Genomic DNA, 24,671 nt, shown 5'->3' on the forward strand with positions numbered 1-24,671 from the left:
AAGAGCTGCTATACTCCGTACAGCAGGAGTTTCCAGAGCTGTAACATGCCTTCACCTCTGATGGGAAGTCCAGTGAACAGCCACAGTCGTCCTCCTTCGTAGCTTGGAGGACATTGCTTGCTGAGAGCAGCAGGAGAAAGCTGATCCAGGAAGCGAACCACTTCGCCCTTGCAGGGAACGCCAGACAGTGCCATGGGCAACACAAATAGCTGGCACCAACTTTTTTCAGAAGGGCTTACCGCATAGAAGTAACGCAGCAGCACTAATAACCATTAGAACAAATGCATCCTGGGACTCCTAGGTCAGTCTGGGTTCAGACACCACTCATAAATATGTTGAAACCCTTTACTGAATACAGCAGCAGTTTCCTGTATGAACATACAAACTAACAGTTGGAATTTGAAGACCAATTTCCATACAGTTAATTGTAAGGTAGCAATACTAATACAGATCTCAGCAGTTTGAACATGAAATGGCTGCCTTACCAAGTGTTTTCTGCTTTCCTGCATACTTTGGTCAGCTTCAGCAGCATGCCTGTTAACAGGCTTTCTTCTAGAAGCACTGAACAACTGTTCTGAATGCTAACTTATTTTAACTTGTTAAACATGAGAGAAGCTCTTGGCAAGAGACCTGACAGTGAAAAACTTGATCTTTTAAAAAATTAAGTGTATGAATGAAGTCTATAAATAAAGAATGATTTTTAAAGCATAGATTCCAAAAGTGGGGTTAAGAAGCTCACTGTAATTTGGGAAAGCGTAGCTATAGATTTGGGAAAAAAAAAATAAAAATCATGTGCTCTGTATGTAGACATTGAGAGTCGTTTCCCTCTCCTTAGGAAATCTGGGTTGCAGAAACCACAAGATCACTTCCCAAACGCTGTTTCCTCCAGTATTGCTATTTTAGTAAATCAGTATAAATAATGAAATTTATGAAGAACTTTAGTCCTTTTACACTGAACATTGATGGGGAAGGGGGAAAGGAAGGAATCTTCAAAGTATCTGAGTTATAGAAAAAAAAAATTGAGCACCCTCATCACAGTAGTTTGAACGTTGTCTACCATCACAGCAAGGAAACTCGGCGTGCATGGGGAGAGAAGGGACAACTTCCCTCTTCAAAAAAGGGGAAACATGAAAACTACCAAAGGAAGAAAAGAGTCGAGCAGATAAACTGCAGCTACCTGTACACCCAACTTCACTGCAGCCATCTAGACAAGCTTCACAACACTCAAATTCTACGGGTACATAATTTCTTTCAAACCTTTCCCCTTCCTTGCTATCAGTTTCCTAATGCTTTGATTAAGTCCGAGGACAGCTGCTGTTCTTTTTAATCATGGTTGCTACCAGCTGTCTCCTAAGACAGCCAAATGCACAGACCTCATTCAGTTTCCCCCAACTTTTTGCTCCATTTTTGGACAGAAGATGACTTAACTGAAATTCTTCCCTAAGAGGTAAATAAATTGCACTGAACAGCCCTGCAAAGGAAGATAAGGTAAGATTACTCAAGTCTAAGTATTATCTTATACGTCCAAGCCACTGTTAAAACACAAAATAGAAGCTTCAAAAGAATTTGAAGATACAACTCTGGCAAATCTTGCTAGCAAATGTAATTATGAAGCGATACCAAACTCAGAGCTGAGAAGCTGAAACTTTGCTCTGAAGACAGGGCTCCCCCACCCACATCATCAGGCTGCAGAAGCTTTGCAGACACATCCATCAGGGTTCTAGCAAGACAGCCTGCAGGGAACAGACACGGTGACTTGAACCATCTTCCTTTCAGAGCAACCATTTTCTGCAAGTTGCACTACTCCCTCGGTACTCCTTTTGATCAGCTAAATACAGGCTGGCTCTGAATGCTGGGTCCTGAAGTGGTTAAGCACAGTTGTATCATTCCCTTCTGCACTGCATAAGCCCAAGTTATTAAGCAGGATTGCATTTGTCATTTTGATTTGCTACTGATATGTACATGAGCCCCAAGCAAGAAACAAGGGCATTACAAACCTGCCTGGAAACATAGGAACTACACAGCACACAGTACACAGCCAATTTTTTCCTTATGGTCCCATGAGTGAAAGAACTTGGGGAACAAAGATTTGAATACTACTACATAACAAAAGACAATATATGGCAGAGCATTTTTCATAAATATTCTAAATGTTGGGCAAGAAACAAAAGTTTCACGAATACTTGATATGCAATCATTTGCCCTTTTATTCTTAAATAAAAAAGCACAAACTCAAATTGCACTGCCTAGACAGTAACCCCAAACACATATACATATATTTAACACCCCAACACAGCAGAAAGGGATACTACTCCTACACTGCTCTTTATTCTGAAAAGATATTTTAAACCATCCTGTTTTCTGTTTCTCCACACCAAATAAAATATATTTTTAAGAACTCATAGGCTTTAAAATACAGAAGACTTAAAGCAATCCATGCCCATTTAAAACACCCAGAATTATTTTAACTTAGAATTAATCTAAGCAGTATTATCACACAGCCCAGGAACAGGAACGAGGCGCACACAGATGAGACACACCCAAGCACTCAAAACATCTCTCGACGCGAATGCCTTTTCTACAGAAGTACATCAACACCGTGGAACAGAGCCTCCAGAAGCCTGAGTTAAAGAAGGACACCACAAAGGCTGGCAGCAAACTCACCACGTAAGAATGGCAGAAGTGCATAAGCAGCATTTCCCTGAACTGAAGTGGCTGGAGCAGGGAAACCAGAGTTATCCATTTTGAAACATATTCATACGCTAACACAGTTACAAAATGCCATACCATTTCTTAAATTGCATCACGCTTTGACTTGACATTTCACCTGAAAAAAATGTACAACGTTGATTTTGACAGACAAGCTACCATATTCTAATAAAAGAGTTATTAGAGAATTTTTTGAAACTTGCACCTCACAATTTGCTCTGCAGGGCTTTAAGCGTTTTTATATTAAAACTTGTGTGAACATGAATCTAGTGTCAAATACTGTTTTTAGTTTGTGCCTCACACAATAAGTCTAACATTTAAAAAAAGTCACCAGGGTATTTCAGAAATCCAAATAAGTATGGATCTATAAGCTTTCATCTTATTCCACTGCAAGTCTCTCATAAAAGGTTTACCTGACTACTAAATTGTTGCATTTTTGCTCAATATGAATTACCAGCTTGATAATTTTCAAATGACTCAACTTACTTGCTAGCTACCAAGTTCTACCTTAACAAAGGTGACCTAGCAGCAACTATTAATGCAGAACACTCTTCTGCTATTTCTAAGTTACCTAAACTCCTACTCTCTGTAAATTACCTGTTACATACAGGATTACTCATGAACGTTCTTCAGCCAGCATTAGGTCTCGATCAAGCAACATAAGGGTAAGATTATGAGAAGCTTTCCACATTAAGAGCTTCTCAAAGCCTTTAAAATGAGATTGTTACAAGTACTAGCTGAAGGCTATTAAAAACACAGTAAGGCACACCATTTTAAATAAACGACACAGATCCCCAACTGCATTACAACAAGGTTGCACAACCATTTAAACAATCAAAAAAAGAGGGACTGCTTTTTAATACCAAACAGTAGTTAAAATTAACTCATGTTGCATCACCACCATTTTAACAACCAAAGAAATGAGCATTGATGCAAGGAGCCTCATCTGGAGCAAAGTCAGATCAAACCGTAGTTCTCAGCTTGCCCACAGCCATGTAGTCTCAGTTTTCACCTTATTCTGGGGTAAGGATTAAGATCCAGCGATGGCATGTGCTATCAGGGAGCCCTGAGACCTTGTGTCATGCACTGTCCATTCAGTATCACTGCTAGGACTTGTAAATTGCACTTACAACAAGTTCACAAACACAACACGAACATCAGTATGGACTTAGCCTAGTTTCCTGTACTAGACATACTCTGCTGTATGTGGGTTAAGGTTGAACTCACATTGCAGTCTCTCACTCTGGGAATATTAATACTGTTCTACCTGCTTGCCTTTTTTTTCCCCTCCTTCCTTCTCTTCAGCTATGGCAGAACTTGCTCCCATAAGAATCTGTAAGCCCTTCGAACAAGTCTGGTTGAACCCAGCAGAGTTCAAGAGTCACCAGGAAGGAGGGAACCAGGGAAGGGAAAACGTGGAAGCAGTGCAAGTACATGAGCTGTATGTTAGGAGACCACACACCAAGAAACAACCTTTTGATTGTTACTCCGTTTTTCTTCCCCAAGTTCCCTCTTGCCCCATCACAAATCAAGCTAACCACATCTCTGCAGGTCTGAAAGACAGCCCAATATCATCAAACTTTACTCACTAGTCAATGTAACAAGGAAGCCTTTGAAGAAGCTACATCCATGGTGGCTGACTACACCACTCTCTCGAATTGCTCAATGCTCTCAGTGACATTTTCAGGGACCATTTTTATTTATTTTGGTTAAGTCCACGCACAAGTATAATATCTGCTTAAACCATCCAAGTTTCATTTACACTTCCTGTCCAAAATAAACACTACTGCCAGTCCCGGTCTCCTTACACTTATTTAATAGGATGTTACGCAAAGATTCACTATCAGTTGAATTTGATTTCTGAAGCAGGGAGTTATGAGATGGGTTTATGTCTTCATATGATGGGGTGTAAACTGTCCGTAAGAATACATTCTGAAACAACAGTGTTGTCAGGCCAAGATCCACCCTGTCCTTCACTTGCTGGCTGGTTTGCAGCCAGTGCCAGACACTTCAGCAAAGCACATGAGGCAAGCATTTGTTCCTTCAATGAGCTGTCGAGGTAACCTCCCCCCTGGCATCCAGACCACCACCACCAATGGCCTCATCCACTGAGACTCATCAGTTTCTTTTCAGAGCCATATATACTTACGGCATACGTGGCACTGTCTGACAGGGAGTCCTGGAATTTACACATGCAAATTACAAAAAGCTTTTCTGTTTTAAATATTCTGTGTTGTTATTTTCCACACTACCAGAACAACGAAGCACCAATAAAACTGCGAAGGTCTGTTCCTCCCAGCCTTTTATGCAACACAAATTTTCTCCCCACAGCTCATGTATTTTCCTACCTGAAAAATACTGCTCTAACAAGGCTCTTCTACGTGGAAGCCATTTCATTCTAAAACCTGCTCTGCTACGTTCTCTCATTAACAATCAGGAAAACTCATTACTATTTCATTCCTTGTAAATACTGGGGGATGAATCTTTCCAATCTCTTAAGAAAACTTAATTCAAACTTAGCAAAGCATAAAGTGTATTTCCAGACTGAAGGTGTTCCGTGCTTACAGATAAATAAACTGCAGAAAACCATATGAAAAACAGGAAGATTTTAGCAGCAAAAATAAGAGTAAAATTGAAAGAACGCTATATATCCCACCAATCCTTCTGTCAATCTAAAACCCCATCAACATTCCGCACTTTTTCTTGAGTAAGATTATTTCACAAATTACCGAGCTATGCGTTTCTTGCGCTATTCAGCATGGTTCCTGTCTGTTGCAAAAAAGACCACTCAAAGTTCTGATCCCAGGGATAAGTTAACTGTATCTGAGAATTCAGTTACATAACTTCTTCTCATTAAAGTTGATTATGATAATCCAGAGCAAGTCAGTAGGTGTCAGCTTCATCAAGGTTCATCTAATGTGATCTTCAGCCCAATTTTAGAAGCTACGGTTTAATCAGCCCATTATATGAAAACTTCTAATGAGATATGACATGTGATCTTGTCTAAGAATGACTTGAACAAGATTACAGCAGCGTTGAGCACCATGGGGTCTGCAAATTCCCCTTCTAAAGTATGAAGATCTCTTACAAACTGTTTGGGTCTGAAAAGAGCTCCTGAAAGTTTAACAGAATTCTGTTTGATAGATCTGAAGCTTTTTACATACACATTGATAAAAATGTGCTAATTAAAAAAAAATACAGACCTCTAGGCAGCTGAAGTTCAGAAGACTACTTTTTCCATACAAATCACTGAACAGGCAGATCACAAGCTATACCTGCACAGAAGTACCCATGTACCTGCACTAAATTAGAGCCAATTGCTCAAGAGTCAGGCATTCTACTACTACGCACCCATCACTCTGTAATACCACTTTTAAAAAAGACAAAAGCATTGAGGTCAGAACAAATTTTAAGAAGGAAGGTTATTAGTCCATTCTACTCAAGGTAGACTAAAATACTATGTGGAACCTAAACCACTGTATTTGAATTTGCAGCTATAAGGACTTGTGTACCAAGGATCTCAAGCCAAAATGCAAAATACAGAATGTTTTTTGGCACTTTTAACTAAAAGTATTTAGTAGAAATACCCTCTACATGAAGAATGAGTTCTGCTACAGTTTGATTAGAACAGTTAGCCAACCCCAGAAAGCACCAAGTCTAAATGTAGAATAGCAAAAAAACAAATAAAACTGAGTAAACATACCTGCAGCTACAAGTTTAGCACTGCTGCCTTTGCTTTCTCCATCTTCCACATTTTTGCTTGCGCTCTTTTCTTTTAAGAGAGGAACAGTATTGTCAAAAGGTATCTGCTTGCTGGATGCAATGTTTTCTCCGCTGTCTGGCTGATTAATTCTGCTGTTAGCTTCAAGGAGAGAAGCAAAGTCCTCAGACTGAGCAGCTTCACTGGGGTCCAGCTGAGAGGAGCTTTTAGCCTGTGACAAATTCTTCGAAGACACAGGAAGAGATTCTTCATCACTGTCAAATCCAAACGGATCCTCTGTTACCTCGTCTTCAACTTTGGGTTTTTTAGGAACTTCAGAAATATCTGGTTTGACACTGGGCCTCTTCTGTCCTAACTTGGCCATGAAGGTGGTTTCTCCCCATTTTGTGCTAAGGGTGGTCCGTTTGTTGGAAAACACTTCGTCAAACTTTGAACTGCCGTTTCCCCCTTTCCGGCTATAGGTCTTTCCAAATCGGGATGTCATTTTGGCTCCTGTTTCATATTCTCTGTTGGAAAAGAAAGAGAGAAGCAAATTCACAAACTTTTCAGTACAACTGATTGCACCTCTGCTGTTTATTGGGTCTACAAGCACAAGCAAAAGTCACATTTTGCATAAGCAATAGACAGACACATCATCTGCTCCTTTATAGAGACTAACTCATCTACCTGTGAACGTCACTACATTCAAAGTTTCTGCAATCAGCAGCTCATCTACCAATGTAATGCAAAGTTTAGTTCCTTGCACACTTACAAAACAAGACATAGCACAACAACGCTACAAATCTGCTACAAATATATTACTTTTGGTATTGCTTTGATCTGTCTGTATTTTGAAGTATAGAAGGTACTCCTCTCACAAAGCATCAGCAGAAAACTAAACAGTGTTTTCACCCCATCCAAAGGTGCAGCTGTCTGCTAGAGTCCAATACTACTGGATGGTTTTAGATTTTCAGTAGAAAAACGTAAGGATTTTCAAAGTATTTCAGTTGCTACAGACACTTTAAATACTAATTCACCATGAATAATGACAACACCATGTTCTTCTCTGCACACCGTCAGACCTACTTAGCAAGCACGTTTATCTGCACAGTCATGGTAAAGACTGGTACACAGGACGCCTCCACCAGCATGTGATTCGATCAAGGAACAGGAGCGAGGAGAGAAGAGACACTTCTCAGTCCCTGGCTAGGAACATGGAGGACATGTTACGCAGACAAGCACAAACCCTGACTGTCCACTGGCTGTTACAACTGCAGCCTGATTCACAGCTTGCTCTGCCAGAAGAATCAAGTTTAAATATAAACAAATTAAACTGGAACAAACTTAAACTGCTCCTTCCACCCCTTCTATTCCTACTTTTGTTTGATTCCAGAAGGATGACAGACCAGGTTGTTGGTTTGCCCACCAAAAAAAACAAATAGTCCAACTACAGGACAAATGACAACATAAAAACAAGTGTAACTCTTTTGTACACCAGCGTGTCTCCTTCTTTATTTTGGCCCAAATAGGAAATTGTAATTCTTTATAGTCTGTCTGAAACTAATCAAGTCCATCTTCCTGTCTTAAGCTGCTCTCCATAGTGGAGAAAAGTCTGCTAAGGGATAGAAGGGGAGCATTTCAGAGAAATCCAACTTTTTAAGGGTCAACTGCCCTCATTTACAGGAAAGTATATCAAAAACAGGGCTTACAACCATCACTATTAAAGTTCCCATAGGAACCATCTGTGAGACAATACTCTTTATTATTATTCCACTTAATAAATGATGTATCGTCTTTCTGCCCATTTTAATCTTGACACGCACAGTTCATCAACTTGGAGCACTAGCATAGCTTCTGCAAAAGAGCCAGACTTTTCCAGAGATGTCGTTCCAGCACTTTGTTCTAGCAAGATGGCCCCACTCACAGTAGCCTCACTTTATCAGACCAGGCCAACTTTCACTTATACCAAATGAGCAATTTCTAGGCCCAGCTTTAAGCCCTGGTGAATTCAGAGTATCAGATGTGAGCTCTGGAAGTTTACCAGCCAGGCGGTGCTGCGATGCCAAAGATAAGGGAACAACCACTTGGGGAAATGCTCCTCTCCCCGGCAGTTTAGCAGCTGGGCGGTAAAGGCACGTGGTTCCCTACTGACCAGAATTCTGCCGAGAAATGCTGCTCCCTAGACTGCTTCTGATCGCTGCTGAGAATTAAACAGACCATCAGTGCTGCTGGTGGCTGTTACTCTTCGACCCCATCTCCCATCCCTTCTCTCACAGTGCCGTGAGCCTCCTGTGTGCTGCTCCAAGCACGACACTGCCAAACCAGTACTTTCCGCTCCCCTGCTCATCTCCTATCTTCCATCCAAGAGCAAAACTACGATCTCCCCCCAAGCCAGAGTAACTAGCTCTACTTTAAGCCATTTGAAAATACTTAGAGCTGCAACGCCTGAACATTTTATACAGGAAAGGCCAGTTTTTACAATGACTGAAACTAAATTGAAATATTTATTAACATCTGAAGCTCTATGTAACTCTTGTGAGAAACAGACTCACAACAAGCGAATTTTCCCCTCCTAAAGCCTGACTCAAATATTTCCAACACTTTACGTTTTTAGCACCTGCGAAAATAATGACATATTTAAAGAGACTTGGTTTGCAGCTTTAAAGAGGAGGTGTTTGCTGTCGAGAGGACTTCATTTTCAGAAAGCAGAGTTCCAAAATATAGATTAACCTATTTAGAGGATTAGAAATCAAGATTGTTTCGTAAGGAGATCTGAATCCAACGATCAATGCTCTGATGTATGTACTGTAGAATGTAAACAGGCTGAGTATGGAGGGGAGGTAAGTAGCGCACTGTACGACCGCACAGTTTAGCCTAGAATTGAAGAGAAGGAAGTACAGCTGCGCTTCCTGACCTCGGAGCACGCACGGGGCTGGATCTTTACTCTCTACTTACAATTCCGCCCCGATTTTTGCTTAGAGTGAAACAAAAACCTGGACCAGCCTCACCCTGCCCCGCCGCCTGCCCCCTCTCCCCTCACAAGGCGCTGCGCTCCCCGGAGCGAGGCCGAGGCCGGGAAATAACCCACCCGCCTGGCTGGGGGGGGGGGGGGCTCGGCGGCCCGGGCAGCGCCTGGGGCGGCCCCGGTGGTGGCTGCCGCCCCCCGCCGCCTTACATAAGCGAGGGCCGGAGCGCGGCCGAGGCCCGGCGGTGACAGTTCCTCCTCCGCCGCCCTCCCCCGCGGGGCCGCGGGCGGAACCGGGCCAGGCCGTGCCCGCCCGCCGCCGCCTGATGTCATTTCCCTTCCGGCCGCCCCCTCCCCCCGGACGGGACGCAGGGGCAGCCCCGCACCGCACCGCACCGCGCGGCCCCGGCCCCGGCCCCGGCCCCGGCCCCGGCCCCGGCCCCCCCTCCCCTCCGTCTCCCCTCCCCCGCGGCCTGCAGGCAGCGGCCAGGCCCCGCCGCGCTCCCCGCCCCCCGCGCCTGGCTCCCGGTGCCGGTGCCGGTCCCGGCCCCACCTGGGTGCGGGCGGTGGCAGCGGGGCCGGGCCCGCTCCTTGCGGGCCGGGGCCGAGGCTGTGTGCGCCGCTGGCTGCCGCCGCCTGGCCGAGGCCGAGGCGCTGCCCGTCGGTGGCGCGGCCGTTAGAGCCGTTAGAGCCGTTAGAGCCGTCAGGGCCCACGGCGCCGCCTCCTCCGGCGCCGCTTCCTCCGCGCCGGGCTTAGCGCCGCGCGGGGGCCGGGGCCCGGGACCATCGCGCCGCCATTTGCCCCGCTCCTTCCGTCACTGCGCGGCCCACGCCCGGCCGCGCCCGCAGCCAATCGCACCCCGCCTTGCTCAACGCAGCGCCACGCCGCCGCGCCTGCGCCACGCCGGCACCGCCCCCCGCGGGGCACGCCGGGGGATGTAGTTCGCGGGGGCCGAGGCCCGAGGGGCGGCCTAGGCCCGGCCCGCCCGCAGCCCCCCGCGGGAGGCGGCCAGGCCGGGGGCTGGGGCCGGCCTGCCCCGTGCTGCCGCCGCCCACGCCCCCACCCCCGGCCAGGGGCTTCGTGCGCACCTCTTAGCCTCTAGGGGGGGCTCGTGGAGAGTGAAAAAACAGCCCAAAAGCGAAAAATAAACTCTAAAAGTCCCCGTCTGGGCAGCGGCAGCGGTTTCACAGCGCTGCTGCTCACACCAGCCCGCGGAGAAACGGTTTTAAAACACGCGTGGCAACCACAATTTGTTTATTTTTAAGCAGTGATAAAAATAAGAGGCCCATTTTGTTGCACACACGAGGTTAGGGTTGTCTCCATACTTCTGGTTAAGAAACCTGGCTTTTCCCTTAATCTTTATCCAGTGCAAATTAATGGCTTTCCATAAAGAGACGTAAGATTAATGTTCTGTGTCGTGATCCCTCAAGTAAACCAACTGCCTGCCTTTACCTGCCACCTATTGACACACTACAAGCTTGTAGGTGTAACTTCTGAGGAAAAACACACTGAACGTGCTCTGGAAAAAACACTGCAGTTGGTGCTCAAGAAAGTGAAGATAAAACCAACTGGGTCTTGTGAGAAATACAAGGCAATTTGAAATATCATAGAAGTGCCTGTTATGTTTCAAAGAAGGTTTACAGGTTTATTTATACCTTAAACACCTGACTCAGTTATGGAAGAGCCATTCAAAATTGATTACAAATTTTAAAGTACATAATTTGAATATAAAAGGTGAGAAGATTTTTTTTCCTGTGAGTATTCTTGTATCAGAGCTACTAATTAGCTTGTTTAAACTTCAAGAGTAAAACAGTATGCAAAACTCAAACTGGTTTAGCTATCCATGGCATATGAGTTAAAGTCTTATTTGGTGACTGATCTGTTAGACAAAGAGGGAAGCACAGCACTGTGAGAGCCCAGAATACCTCAAGGCTCTCTGGAGTTCTTTACAATGTTAGAAGTATTATCCCAAAAATCAGGAGTGAAGAATATGGAATTAAAACCAATAAACTATTTGGAAATAGTTTCTAAATCTATTTGGATATAAAGTTATGTTAAAAATTGAAATTAAATAAGTTTCTGACTTAAAGCCTGAGCTACTTACATCATTTAAACAGTAATCTAGAGAATTTTGTGGTATAGTGATAATAACTGGGTACAATTTGAAAGCTCTCATATACCCTAGAAGCCATGGGTTATCTTTGTATTTTAAGTCTTCATATAATCTCCACACAGAGTAGTCTAACACGTTGCAGATTCGTGGTCATGGTGGCATTCCACATGACTAGCAGACGACGCTCACCTAATTTATGTGCTGACTGTCCTATCTTAGGTATCAGCAGAAGCCTGTAAGTCCAGTAAGACCTTTTACTTAAATGATCATGGGAACCAAACATTGTTATGATAAAAAGCAGCTGGAATGAGGGACAATTTTCCTACACCTGCTTTCCTTTAGATATGTTTGAAAATTTTACTCCCAGTAACTCAGTACTTTTGGCAATTAACGTGTTAAACATTGCTATTTCCATTTTATCTGGCTTACCTCAAATATGCAGGCAACAAGACAGAGCAAATAAAAGCCAAACCCCATCTACTTTTGGCAGTAGGTAAGTTCAGTTCTCATAAAGGGTGGAATTCAACAGGCATCTTGTTCCTTGTGTGGAATTCTATTATTGATAGTTGCCATCTCCCTTCATCAAAAAAAAAAAAAAAAACACAAAAAAAAATACCACAAACTTCACAAGAAACAAACCACACAAAACACTTCAGTTTGGCATTTGCCTCCATGAAGAAAGCAGTGGGAGGTAAGCAGCCATCTTATTACATCTCCAGCTTTTCCCGTCTTAAAAACTTACTCTGGAAAGCCAGAGTGTGTCATACAGCTTTACTATTGCATTCTCTAATTACCCCCCTCAAAAGAAACTAACCTTTTTACTACGTATAATGAAGTCAGAAAGCACTGAAAGATGCTGCACAAAGGCATCAAAGCTGGAGATGAGAGAGAGAAGTGAAACAGAAGGAGGAATGCATAAGAAGGACAGAACGGTTATTTGGATACATCTCATCTTAATACACCCTATGGCCTTCCCAGTTCTCTTTTTGAGGTTCTGTGCTGAGATCTCAGGGCAGGGGATGGGAAGTTACAAGCCAGATTTTTCAAAAGAAGCTGTAGCCTAGTGCAGAGCCTTTCACATAATTCAGTCTTACAGCAGACATTAAAACATTTTAAATTGTTTCAGATTAGATTTTCTTCCAAAAGAAAATGGAGGCAACACCACAGGTAAATGGAAGGTTTCCCATGCAGCAGATACTCTGGGGGAAGATAAAGACAGCGGTGCCCTTCCAAAAACTGTCAGCAAGGCTTCGCACTGTTGCCTTATAGTCAAAGTGAGCATCCGACAGCTTAACATGAGGCTACAAGCAGACTTTCAGAGGGGCGTGGCAGTAAGTATCCTTTATAGCAAGTATACAAATTCACAGCATAATGCATCCTTGCTTTGCTCCCTTTCCCACCAAGGGAGAATAAATTCAGTAACCCACTGCCCCGCTTCCCTCCTAAGCATTACCCAACACGTAACTCACAGGCAGGATCTCCCCATTTTCCTAATGTCCAGAACTTTTCCCCCAGAACTATAAAACCCAGTGGCAACTCAGTCCACTCAGCATCTTCTTCTACTCCTCCTCTTCCCCCTTCTTCTGTGTCTCACCTAGTCACTGTTTGCCTCCCACATTCTCGCCAGCTTCCTACAGTACTTCCTTCCTCACCTCTTCTGCAGGTGGGAAGGGATGGGGAAGAAGAGGATGTCCTGCTGTTCCTCCTGCACTCACAGCTGCTGCAGGGCTTTCATGTCTCAATTAGTGCCACTTAATGTTAAACGTTTCAATGTGTTTTGCTTTTTCTTGGTGAAATGTCTGTCTCCTCCTGTTCCTGTCCTTCAAGTGTCACCCTGCACACCTGGGTGAGAGCACTCGGGGCTTTGCCATTTCACTCCACTGGGGCTAGAATTTCCCTCTTCCTATTTGCATAGCAAAGAAGGGAGGGTAAAGAGACACATTAAGTAACTAATTACCATGCTTTAGTCAACCTCTCTGAAGCAGCTCTGAAAATAGTTATTTATACATTAGTATCACTGCTAACACTTGGAGGAAGTTCAGCAAAACCACCAGAGGCAGCATGGGTGAAAACAGCTGTGCCGAGAGCTGCAGCGCTCAGATCAGACAGAGCTCACAGGGCTGGGGAGGGGAGAAGTGGATACCTGCAGCCCCCTTTGCATCCCAGGGTGATTTCTGCCAAGAACAGCTTTTCTTAGCATGGTATTCCTGATGGGCAGCATGTTACCTCTCTGACACTGATCCCTGAGAAGACTGAAAGGCATTCAAGTAGGGGATCTTGATGCAGCCTGGGATCATGTTTTTCTGTATTTATCCTGCAGCTTTCTCATCATACAAGATGGCCAGGACAAGGCATTAAGCTTCATAACTGAAAGGTTAAAAGAAGCACTACTGAGCAAAACAAAGGAATGCTTTATGGGAGTGCAGCAAGGAGCTAGTTTTGGGGGGGGGGGGAATAAAAGGAGTTCTCTGGATCCTGGCACTAATGAATCAGACCCAGGCAGCTAGCAGAAAAAAAAAAAAAAAGTTGTGCTACTCCACCTTCTCTCCAGCCTGCACACCCATCTTTTGCAATCATGTGAGAGGCGGCATCATCTCTACAACATAAAAGCCTCTGGAAATACTAGTTTTACTCGACGAACCAACAGTCATTCACCTACGGCTAAATTCTCAGTGTTTGTTCTGAGCAATTTTTTTTCCCTAGGTGATCAGCCTGCAAGTCTACTGGAAAAACCCGTGGTGAAGTACTAGTGGGAAAAGCACAAAGTAGCTTTCACCTTGTTATAATAGCCAAGGTCAACTTTCTTCTGCTGTGCAGTTTATCTCAGCAAGCTCTGCTGAGAGTAACTGCCTGTGCCTTTTTCCATGAAGACTTAGCAACATAACAGCATGTTCCAGGTTAAAAAAAAAAAAAAAAGCACACTCATTTAAAGTTAGGCTGCATTGTCACTGCAAGAGAGGCAGGAAAGCTTAGGTTCTTTGGTCAGATAAAGTTTACATTGCTCTGTTACAAAACTAAGTGGGGCTGACTCTCAAATGCCTGCGATCTTCTGCAACCTTACAAGAGGAGCAGATAAAATTCCTCCCTGAAGTTTTCTAAGAATTCTTTTAAGAACTTGTTTCTCATTGTTGTTGAATTTATCTGTCTTCAAGCTGGCAGTCCTTAATGAAAGCTATCAAAATGTACCAACATAGCATTTCGTGGGGAGAGAAAGACACGACAATGCAAAAAGCAATTTGTGTTTTAAATCTTCTTTCTTACAAAGAGTTTGATTGAACTGACTGCCCTGCTCTGTTCCTAGGGTAGCAGCCATTACCTTTGCTTATTTCATTAATGTGCTTCCTTCACCTGCTTGTACATGACCTCCACTTATACATTTACATTCCTTTCTCCTCCCTATTAGGTTTCTGTGTGGCTCTTCACACACAGATGCTATAATCACTCTGTCCCTTTTGAGTTGATTCATAAGATTTTAGTTTTCACCTTTGTATTTCGCAAATACTTGTTTCTGTTCTTCAAAAAGAGTAGAACTCAGCCAGAAACCAAGTGCTTCTATAGCAGTCACAAAACATGAAGCCATAGCAATGTCAGGTCAAACAACTAAGTAGTTGCACTGAGACCTGTACGTGTGGTGTGGCCTTCGGAAGTTGTGGATGATGATACAAAGAACAAACAACAACTGGAAAAGCAAATCGACAAACTACTGAAACCTTGCAGGACTAAGGAGAACTGATGAATGCATCCCCGAAACTCATGGAAGAGGTAATTACCTAGCAAATTAAACTGATGAAATGAAAATTAAAAAATAACTACATGCAGACTTCCTCCTGAAGGAGGAGGCAACAAAAGTATCAGTTAGTGGCTACTGTTGTTTCCTGCCACAGTACAGCTCTGAACCAACTACTTTCCCCTTTATTCCAATTACAGAGCAGTACCATAAAGAGCTGCAATGTCTTCTGCCTGTTGCACAAGAACTTTGTACACCCAACACCACACATCGTGCCTGTTCTGCAATCCTTTCTGCATTTGACAAGGTTTACTACATACACCGTTACCATGCTTTGTGAAATGGTCAAAGACCACGTACAGAAGTGCCTGCTAACGAGTGATAAAGTATTTCAGAATTGTATTTAAATTTAGCACAAGGCTAAAAAAGAACCTGCATTTCAATTGGTTCTTTAGACATATCAAAACTCGTTACTGGATTTTGCTACATTTCAAGACAGCAGAACAGGCCCTGTGTGTTCACTGTCCACAAGCACATTATTACCCTAATAATACTGGCCTGTAACAGCCTGCTTATACTATAGTTTTCCACTGGATGTGTGATCTTGAGTTTGAGATGAATGTTTACTGTGTATCACCTCGTTCCTTGGTAAATATTCGAAAGACTGGAGAAACGCATTTATGCAAGAGTTTAGGCTTAAGCTATGACTGCTACAAATAACTCTCATAATGGCTCCCTGCTGGTTTTCATGAAGAATGCTTTTACCATATCTTTGTAATAACTGAGGGAAAACAAAACCAAACTTCCCTTTCTTTTCATCTTCTGATGTGTTATCTCAAACAGCTAGAACATTTGGTAACCACAGGTGTCTACTTGATGTTTTTTTTGAGCTTTACAGATAGCAAATACATGAGTACGTGAAAGTACACTTTAACCCAAATACCATTGCTGATCACCTACCCAGCAGAGGCATGGCAAAAAAGGACGAGAGCTCATTAAAACAAGAAATATCATTTCACAGCCTACTTCAGCTCACTCCTAAGCAGGCTTGATCAGTGCTGTGCTCCATGTCTCCTAATGGAAGTTATAAGATGCAACATCTAAATCTTCAAAGAAATATCCCACTAATGAAGTACTAGTGCACAAAGCTATTGAGAGGTGGTTATACAGATAACCTCTGAGGTTTCCTTTTATTTGTATTCTTTGGAAGTAATTTACCTTTAAGACTGGAGAAAAATAGACATCAGTAAGAGCATAGTGCTTATTTCCAGAGGTAGGTACCTACACATACCAGAAGTGGAGCTTCCACTAGATTTCCTCCCTAAATGCTTTATCTCAGACTTGCAGAAAGCTGCTCCATGGCTGACAGTGCAGATCTTTCCTGTCCCATTGAGTTCCCAGGCTTTGTAATTTTCAGTGTAGGTGCCAAAGAAATTGAAGATCCGAGTCTTCTGGCTTGATTTTCCATCATCTTCTTCCCCCCTGCCAATGGAATATTGAGTAAAGGCTGAGTAATCATACAGACATTGCTTACTGGCTTCACCTTTGCACTGAATAATCACTTTAGTCATTTTCAGTTTGGATCAAATTCAGGCATGCTGCAGAGGAAAAAAAAAAAAAAAATCAAAATTCTTTCCCAAGCCATTGAATTATCCATCAACAGTTACCAGTCGCTGAGAGTGGGAAAAAAAAAAAACATATTTGAAAGGGCATTGATTCTATTTCTTCACTGTTATTGGTTATAAGTCAACATGTACAAATACTAAACGTTTATGAAATGAAGGTCCGATCAAGTAGAAAAGACGTTTTTAAAGTAATAGCTCTCTGCTGGACTCCAGTGACACCTACTGGTAAATAAAGAAGTTACCAAACATTTACTGAATGCTGAAGCATTACTTTATGCACCTGCCCTCAGGATCACTAAGTATATTCATTTTGACAGGTCAGGCTGAGAATCATGTTACAATTCAGAGTTAGAGTCGAAGGAAAGATTTTTGCTTATTTTTGAAAACAGGATTTTGACGCCATCTGATTGTAAACTTATTGGAACTGCATTTTTATCACTAAGGATATTGTCAAATCGTATCTTACTATTGACAGTAGTACAGTAGAATAGTCCAGTGGATTTTTGGCTTGGAGTACACTGATATGTTTCCAAATATTTCTTTAACCATTTCATCAACTACAGTTGAGAAACTAAACTTAATACATCTTCACTTGCTGTCAACTGAATGTGTTTTTGCATGGAGTCCAATAAATTAAAATTGCGTCACCATTATCACAACCAGCTGAGATTATGTTTTTGCTTCTAAGAAATCCTTCCTATTTGTAGTGCTGAACTGGTTTGTCACAGCTGTATTAGTCTTGTAGGTCATGCAGGTATTTCTCAACATTTCTGTCACTGCTTGTAAAAGAATAAACACCAACAAATTCACTAAGAGATAGTGGGGAGTCATTTTTAAGGCTTCTGTTAAGTAGTTTGTGCATTCTTTTCCTGTTAGGTGATAGAAAACTGACCTTTCTCACCCTGTTAAGGAGATTTCATGATGAGTCCTATAAAGCTCCTGGAACACTATTTCAATAGCAAGACAATAGGAAGATTAGCCTACCTCTCCTGTCTCCAGAATCACAATTCAAAGAAGCTATTTCCAGTTCAGCAAGGACTGGAATGGACTTTTTATAGTGGAAATACAGCTGTCACATTTCTACATACCCTTCTGATCAGGTAATGCAACCAAGCTAACTGATTTCCATTTCAGATATTTGAGATATTTTGTTTAGGAAAGGAGAATCCTCTGTGCATCTTTCAGGTTATTCCCTACAACTCCAACGCTTGATGCAAGGCTTTATACATTTCTTACAGGTCTGCTTCAGAGAACAGATGCATTATGCGTGATGTACATCCAGAGACACGGCAGCTACCAGCTGGAGTACGCAGGACCAACACAATAAGCAGAAGCAGTACTTTTAGTATCTCCAGCTACAATGTAGGCCCCCCTATGAGAGCTAACTCAGTGTACTGGCATGTATATTTAAGAAACTTTGTGGCTGAGGGTTTTGTTCTGAGCATGAAGGGGAAATAGCATATGAAAGGTTTTTAACCAGTCTTGTCATCCAATTGGCAATAATCACATTAATAAGGGTCAATTCTATTCATAAGTCAATTGAAAACTTTGTCCTTACTGCCTCTGGCAGGCTCAGAGTTGCCTCATTTTCACCTTTTCTAACATTAAGGCACTGAACTAAACCAAATATGCCAAATAAACACACTACAAGTCATTCAAGGAACTGAAGCTTCCAGTCCAAAGGCCTATTTTGGTAAAGTGTCCCAGTGTCTGGTACTCAAAAGATCTGTGCACTCTCCCAGGAGACCAAAAATAATATGTGGAGGGGTGAAGATACATGGCAATGAGCAGCCACTACCCAGCAGCACAGATCAACACAGCTCCCAAAGACACCAGCATGGGCATCCCACATCAAGGAATGCACAGAGATTTTGAGTACCACAATTTAAGTTCAAAAATTATTCCTGACTTAAAGAAAACAAATCAGGCGAGTTTGCAGAGGCAGGAATATTTTTCTAAGTTACTGGAAAGGGCACAGGCAGGTGTGAGGCAGTTCAGTTCCAGGGTAGAAAAATGGCACATTAAATGATGATCCCAGTACTCAAAAAAAAAATAATCTAGAAGTCATTCTTCTTAGAGTCTAGTTTAAAGGAAATATGAATACCTTTATATGTCAGGCTATTAGTATTTTAAGTGATAATTTAATATTGATTTTACAAACATGTCAGTAGTGTGCATATATAATTAGAATGAAAAGGTATTGGAGAAATAGCAATACATTGCAGCTTGAATCCAGTGAAGTAAATGTTAAATCTTTGTTCTAAAACTTGCATACATGGATGCATCAGACTCCAGAGCAGAACTATGCATGAGGTCATGGAAATTGGATGCTCAAATGTTATTCCCTGGCACCCTGTTCAGGCCCAGGGTTAACTGTAACTTTGCTGAAGTGCACAGTGTCAGACAAACTCATGGGAAGTTGTCATGGTGACAAACAAATGCACACAGAAAGAGAGGGATATAGGAAGAACAAGCCCATAAAAATTAAAGAGACTTTGTATTCACACCTTGAATAAACAGATTCACACAACAGAATATAATTATTATACCAGGATTTAAGCTTCTTGTAAAATAGATGTTAATCTCCCCATATGTGGAGCAAAAATGTTTAAGTTGAGGATAATCCATTCATTCCTTTGTGAACAATAAGTGGGAAGCTTCTCCTGGCAAGTGAGGAAAGCCTAAGTCACCTGTTTCTAAGTTTCCATTTAAACCCAATAGTTTAAATTTATTATTATTTAAAAAAAAAAGAGACGAGCCAAAAGCTATCTTTTCTGTAAACAGATACTGTGCTGTCTTCTTGAAGCTGCAGGCTTAGAGGCAGATTTGTCATGCAGCTGCAGAATGAAGTCAACAAGCCTACTCTGTTCCAGGACTGCTATTCAGCCCCTTTCGGGCAGCAGTGAAAGAAAATCACATCGATTTCATGCTGTTTTTGCAGCTCTACAAAGATATGAGCAGCATCAGATACAGACAAATCATGCCTAGATTGCAGGGGAGGAAGATAAAGCTTGTTGGGAAAACAAAGTATGGAAGACCAATTCAGTGGTTATATTATCACTTAGTTTCACACACCTTTGACTTTTGGGTACATAGGGTGTCATGGCACTTTTTCTGTAACAACCTCTACCCTGGCTGAGTTACAGACAGAGCTCCAAGTGCAATTAATTGCAGCATGAGTAGGGCTCCTACATCCCTCCTGGAGCACAGATTTTACAGACATCCTCTGTCCCCATCACCAGCACTTCACCTAAGGCCAACACAGGTCTCAGCACTGTGTTCTGCATCTGACATCACTCCTAATTAAAACAGCTAAACTGTGGATTTAACTGTAATATCAAGAGAAATTCCAACTGCAGATACAGGGGAAAAAAAAAATCTCAGGAAAGCCAAGGAACAAGTTACCCAGAGAGACTGTGTAGTTTCCATTTCTGAAGGTTTTCAAGACCCAACTGGATAAAACCCTGAGCAACCTGACCTTACACCTGACAATGGTTTGAGCAGGAGGTTCGATGAGTGACCTCCTGAGGTCCCTTCTCACCAGGATTACCATGATAAACTACATATACAGGTTAGTGCCAAGGGACCCACACACTTTTTGAAGATGGTATCATATATATACACTAATAGCTACCCTAGAATATATTAACTTCATCTGTCTATACTATTAGCACCTAAATTATAGCCCCCAGGATACCGCATTTTCTGTAAAACCAACACTATAGGTTAGGGCAACTACAGCACATGAATAGAAATAACAGGTCTCAGCACACCGCTGGTTATTCAGATGAATAGAAAAAGTGTTTTATGGGATATGTTTTTGCAGCACTCCCAGGGAGAGGAAATAAAGAACTGGTAACAATTTGGAGGTACATGGATTGCCTTTGTGCTGTTAATAGCAAGCCCTAGTCTTTGTTTTTAATGGTCTTGGAAACTACACTTGGTAAAAAGCAGCTCATTTAACAGATATCAGGATGATCATAATCATGGCTAACCACGCTGAGATATGAATATATGGTATTTGATAAAGGCAGAAGTACAACATGGCTAGAAAAGCAGGCTGGTGCAATGGAGCTTGTCACAATCCATTGACTGTGCTTTGCCATATTCTTGTTTTAAAGGATACTCATACTCAGCCAAGTACAATCATGCTGTATCAAACTTATGTCCTGTTTATTTGTACTGATTGCTCATCTTCCACGCTCAATTCCAAAATCTTTTTTTTTTTTTTTTGAAACAATGCAAGTTAGCATTGAGCTTGCCTGCTAGTAGTTTTGATTGCGCTGTAGTACCTTCAATTTGATAATTTGGACATAAAAGAACAAGACTTGGAAATTCAACTGAATGAACTGCCTATCGGTGAGCCAGTTCAAGCATTAATCTCTTATTGCCTTCAGGCCATACTTGCTGTGTTTCCTTGATTTCAAATGAAGTTTATAAACACAGCAAAGCTTTTTTCTCCTCTCCAAAGTACCAGCTCCACTGATTAAGCTGAGGGCTGCACCTGTACTTCAGGCAGGATGTCTCTGGTCTGACTCAGCATACTGAAGCTGGCTCTTCAGGGACAGGACTGCAAGAGCCAGACCTGCCATGGTGTCCCCCCTGTTGGGACCAAGTGTGGGCAGAACAGAGCAAACTGGTACAACTCCAATTAGAGTGCTCTCATATTCTTCCTGCAGGAGACAACTGAGAAGGATCTGTCTCAAGCACACATCTCCTTCCTCTCGGCTCATGTTGCATTGTCTTCAAACACATTACAATCCAAATACAACATTCTGCTTGTTGCTAAGGTATGAGTCAGGAGACCCCAGCGTGTCCCTTCCTAGAGAACAGGAAGCAAACTATCAGACAAAGGACAAGGTAAACAGACAGTCTCTCAGGAAACAATTCTACTCCATGAGGTGTTAGAGAACGCTGCTTTGTACCTCAGATCACAGCTACCTGCTTTTATGAATACAGCCTTATATGCTGACAGCTAATAAGGAAGCACTAGTCTACAAAAGTATGCTACGCTTTAAATCTGCTCAATCTGAGGCAGTTCATTCAGATGAATTTTGGAGTCCTGCTATTGCATGGTCAGATTAAGATTTTAAGACCAGAAAGTTTTATTAACGCATTACCTTAACAATGGCTGTACAACATCAGACTGTAGACCCATTTAACCTGAATTCCTACCTCCTGTCTGGGAAACAGCTCAGGAACAGAGTCATTTACAACTGTTATGGCAGTGCTCCAGCAGGTTCCGCCACCCCACTCTGGCTGCCTGTGCTCATGGCCAGCTCAGACATGACGCAGACAAACACATTGTGTGCAAGAGCTGTGAGAAGCCTCACCAGGGTTTTCGCTGCCTTACTTCATGCTGCATTTAACTTGAGGCCCTCATACTTGGTCAGGCTCAACAGGTTTGAAGTGCAACCTCTAATCCATAGCTATGCTGGCTCTTCTTGCCACACAGGTCTCATGGAATTGCAACCCTCGTTGGCAAGGTCACCATCCTGCCTACCTTCCCGTCAGCCTTCCCTTATGGAGCAGCCCATTCTTGAGGTTACCTGATGACAATTTCTTCAGATACAATTCTTTGGAGACAAACAAGAAGTTGGATTCTACATTAGGTTAGAATCTTACACCAATTTGGTAACAACGAAGGTGCACTGCAAGAGTTCTTGATGAATGTAAGTCCTCCTTCACCGTCTACGCTCTTCTCAAAGCTCCACTAATAAAGCTTAGAAATACAAGCTCCCACATATTCTAGGTACAAAAAAAAAAAATATATTGGACAACTGACTCAAAAAATAGTCAAAAACTTAAAAATAAAAGCTTCTTTACTTTCTTAACACATCTATTTGTTAGAAAGCCTGACGCATGCTTCTAGCACCTTATAGTATAAGACAGAGTCAGTAATCAGTAGGAATAAGAATTAGCACTGAAGGCAATGATATTCATGCAGTGCAATTTACCACAAAGCATCTGTCTGTACATTAATTAGTAGTTTCCTTAATTAACTGTAATAGGAAATACCAAGATTCTCGGCTAGCCCTGTCAGTTAATATTAACTACAGACTTAGAAAATCATATAAAAATAGAAAGGAAATTGAATCCTGCAGAGGCAGCAGTAGCACTTCATGAGGAATGCAAATTTAGCTTGACTGGGAACTGCTGTATTGGCACCATCGATCCCACTCCACTATAGAGTTTGCCAACACACCCCACCACACACCAGAATTCAATATATGTTGTTCAGTTAACTCACAGCTCTCACACAGAACAAAAGGACTACCATAGACAGAAGAGTTGATAACTCACATTCACAAATACAGATTCTGCTACCATACAGCCAGTATCTTCTCTAGTAATAACCATCAGGCAGAATTAATCTGTTTTCTTTCCAGGAGAATGCCCTCTCCTGTGCAAGCAAAGACACAGATAGGTCTTCTAGATGAGGCTGGGACTCAGGCAGCCTGTGTTTCTGAGTAGCCTTGCACAACTCTTATTTCACATACAATTTCTGAAGTACACAATGAAAATACTGCTCTTGCCTTGCTAACATTTTTTTTGTCTTCCATCGGTATGGCTTTGGACAGAGGAAATTCCTCTTTTTGACACTCTGAATGCAAAGCTGCCATCTTTTACAGATACTCATTAAAAAGAAGTCATTCAGTGGTAAAAAACACTGCTCTGGAGAGAAGGGAATGTTCCCCAGCAGGCTACTTTTCTGAGAACAGTATCTGGCCTGGCAGGCCTCCCTTGTAAAGTACGGTAGGACCTGACTGATACTACAGGAGTAGTATCAGTACATTTGAGTTGCAGTTTGGCCCATTGTAATTCATAACAAACATTTTAACAACATTTTTTAAGATAAGACAAGAAAAGACTAAAACAACTACATGTTGTAATCCATGGATTGTCCTGTCACTATTTTACCACTGCGATTTGACAGCAGGGGCTGTCTCAAGCACTAAATAAAGTTTTCACTCAAATAATTTCCCTGTAATCACTTTCAGAAGTGGTAGAAGAACAACCAAACCCAGCTTGTGACTTTTGCATAAATAGAAGCAAAGCTACAAGAAGTTTGATAACTAATCTCTTTTGCTTAGGTAAGCCTGTCTCACCCCTTATGCTCAACCTCCATCAGCTTTCTATCCTTGGCTTTCAATTCTCTATACTGCCTTACTGCATGCTTGCTCATATTGGCACCTAGAACAGGCACCTCAGGGTAGGGAAAAAAGAACCATACCTTTAAGAGGCAGTTTAAACATGGGTTACAGAAGTGACAAACTCCAAGAATGACCTGAAGGACAGTTGAAGAAGACAAGCATAGGGATTTCCATAAGCTGTAAAGCACTGGTAACAAGAGCATTGAGATTTTCTATTGAATATAAATACAGTCATTCCAGATGTCTGAAAGTCATACAAACTAGTTCTATTGCTACTAAACTTCATTTTGTCAGGAGACAGCAAGAACTAGCTTTTGTTTAATAAACAAGGAGCTAAATACAGTAACAAGGTTAGCAGCATTTAGCCCTCCGTTACCTGAGCAAGGTTGACTCAAGAATAGTAGCCAAATTTGATTAAACATTTGGATTATACAGCAAATTTTGGTGATGATGGAGGTCCAAGGTCAAGCTAGGCAATCAACCTTCAGGCCAGAACTAATCTAGCAGAAATAACCACAGTCAAACAAAACTTGGTGGGCACTCAGTAGATGCATGACAACAAGGATAAACCTAAAACCAAGATAGAAAGCCAGCCTGTAAATTAGGACTGGAACCAACAACCAAGAAGGCCACAGCTGAGTTACAGAATAGCACTTCTACAACCAAATTCAAACAGC

The 24,671-nt window shown here is 42.2% G+C and overlaps 1 protein-coding gene across 3 annotated transcripts in view; it reads right to left on the bottom strand.

Moving 5' to 3' along the window:
* The window catches only part of WAPL (WAPL cohesin release factor), a 149,806-nt gene that overhangs the window by 61,360 nt on the left and 63,775 nt on the right, over positions 1-24,671 (bottom strand). The window contains exons 4-5 of one of the 3 annotated variants that reach the window (XM_068689384.1): positions 16,507-16,697; positions 6,413-6,936 (exon numbers count right to left, since the gene is read on the bottom strand). In XM_068689384.1, coding sequence (XP_068545485.1) covers positions 6,413-6,914 — 502 coding nt within the window. In that variant the 5' untranslated portion in view covers positions 6,915-6,936; positions 16,507-16,697. Of the gene's footprint in view, positions 1-6,412; positions 6,937-9,927; positions 10,223-16,506; positions 16,698-24,671 lie in introns of those variants that run through there. The other 2 variants (XM_068689383.1, XM_068689385.1) reach the window with 2 other exon arrangements.

The sequence above is a fragment of the Anas acuta genome, chromosome 7, assembly GCF_963932015.1.
Source record: "Anas acuta chromosome 7, bAnaAcu1.1, whole genome shotgun sequence".
Taxonomy (NCBI): Eukaryota; Metazoa; Chordata; class Aves; order Anseriformes; family Anatidae; genus Anas; species Anas acuta.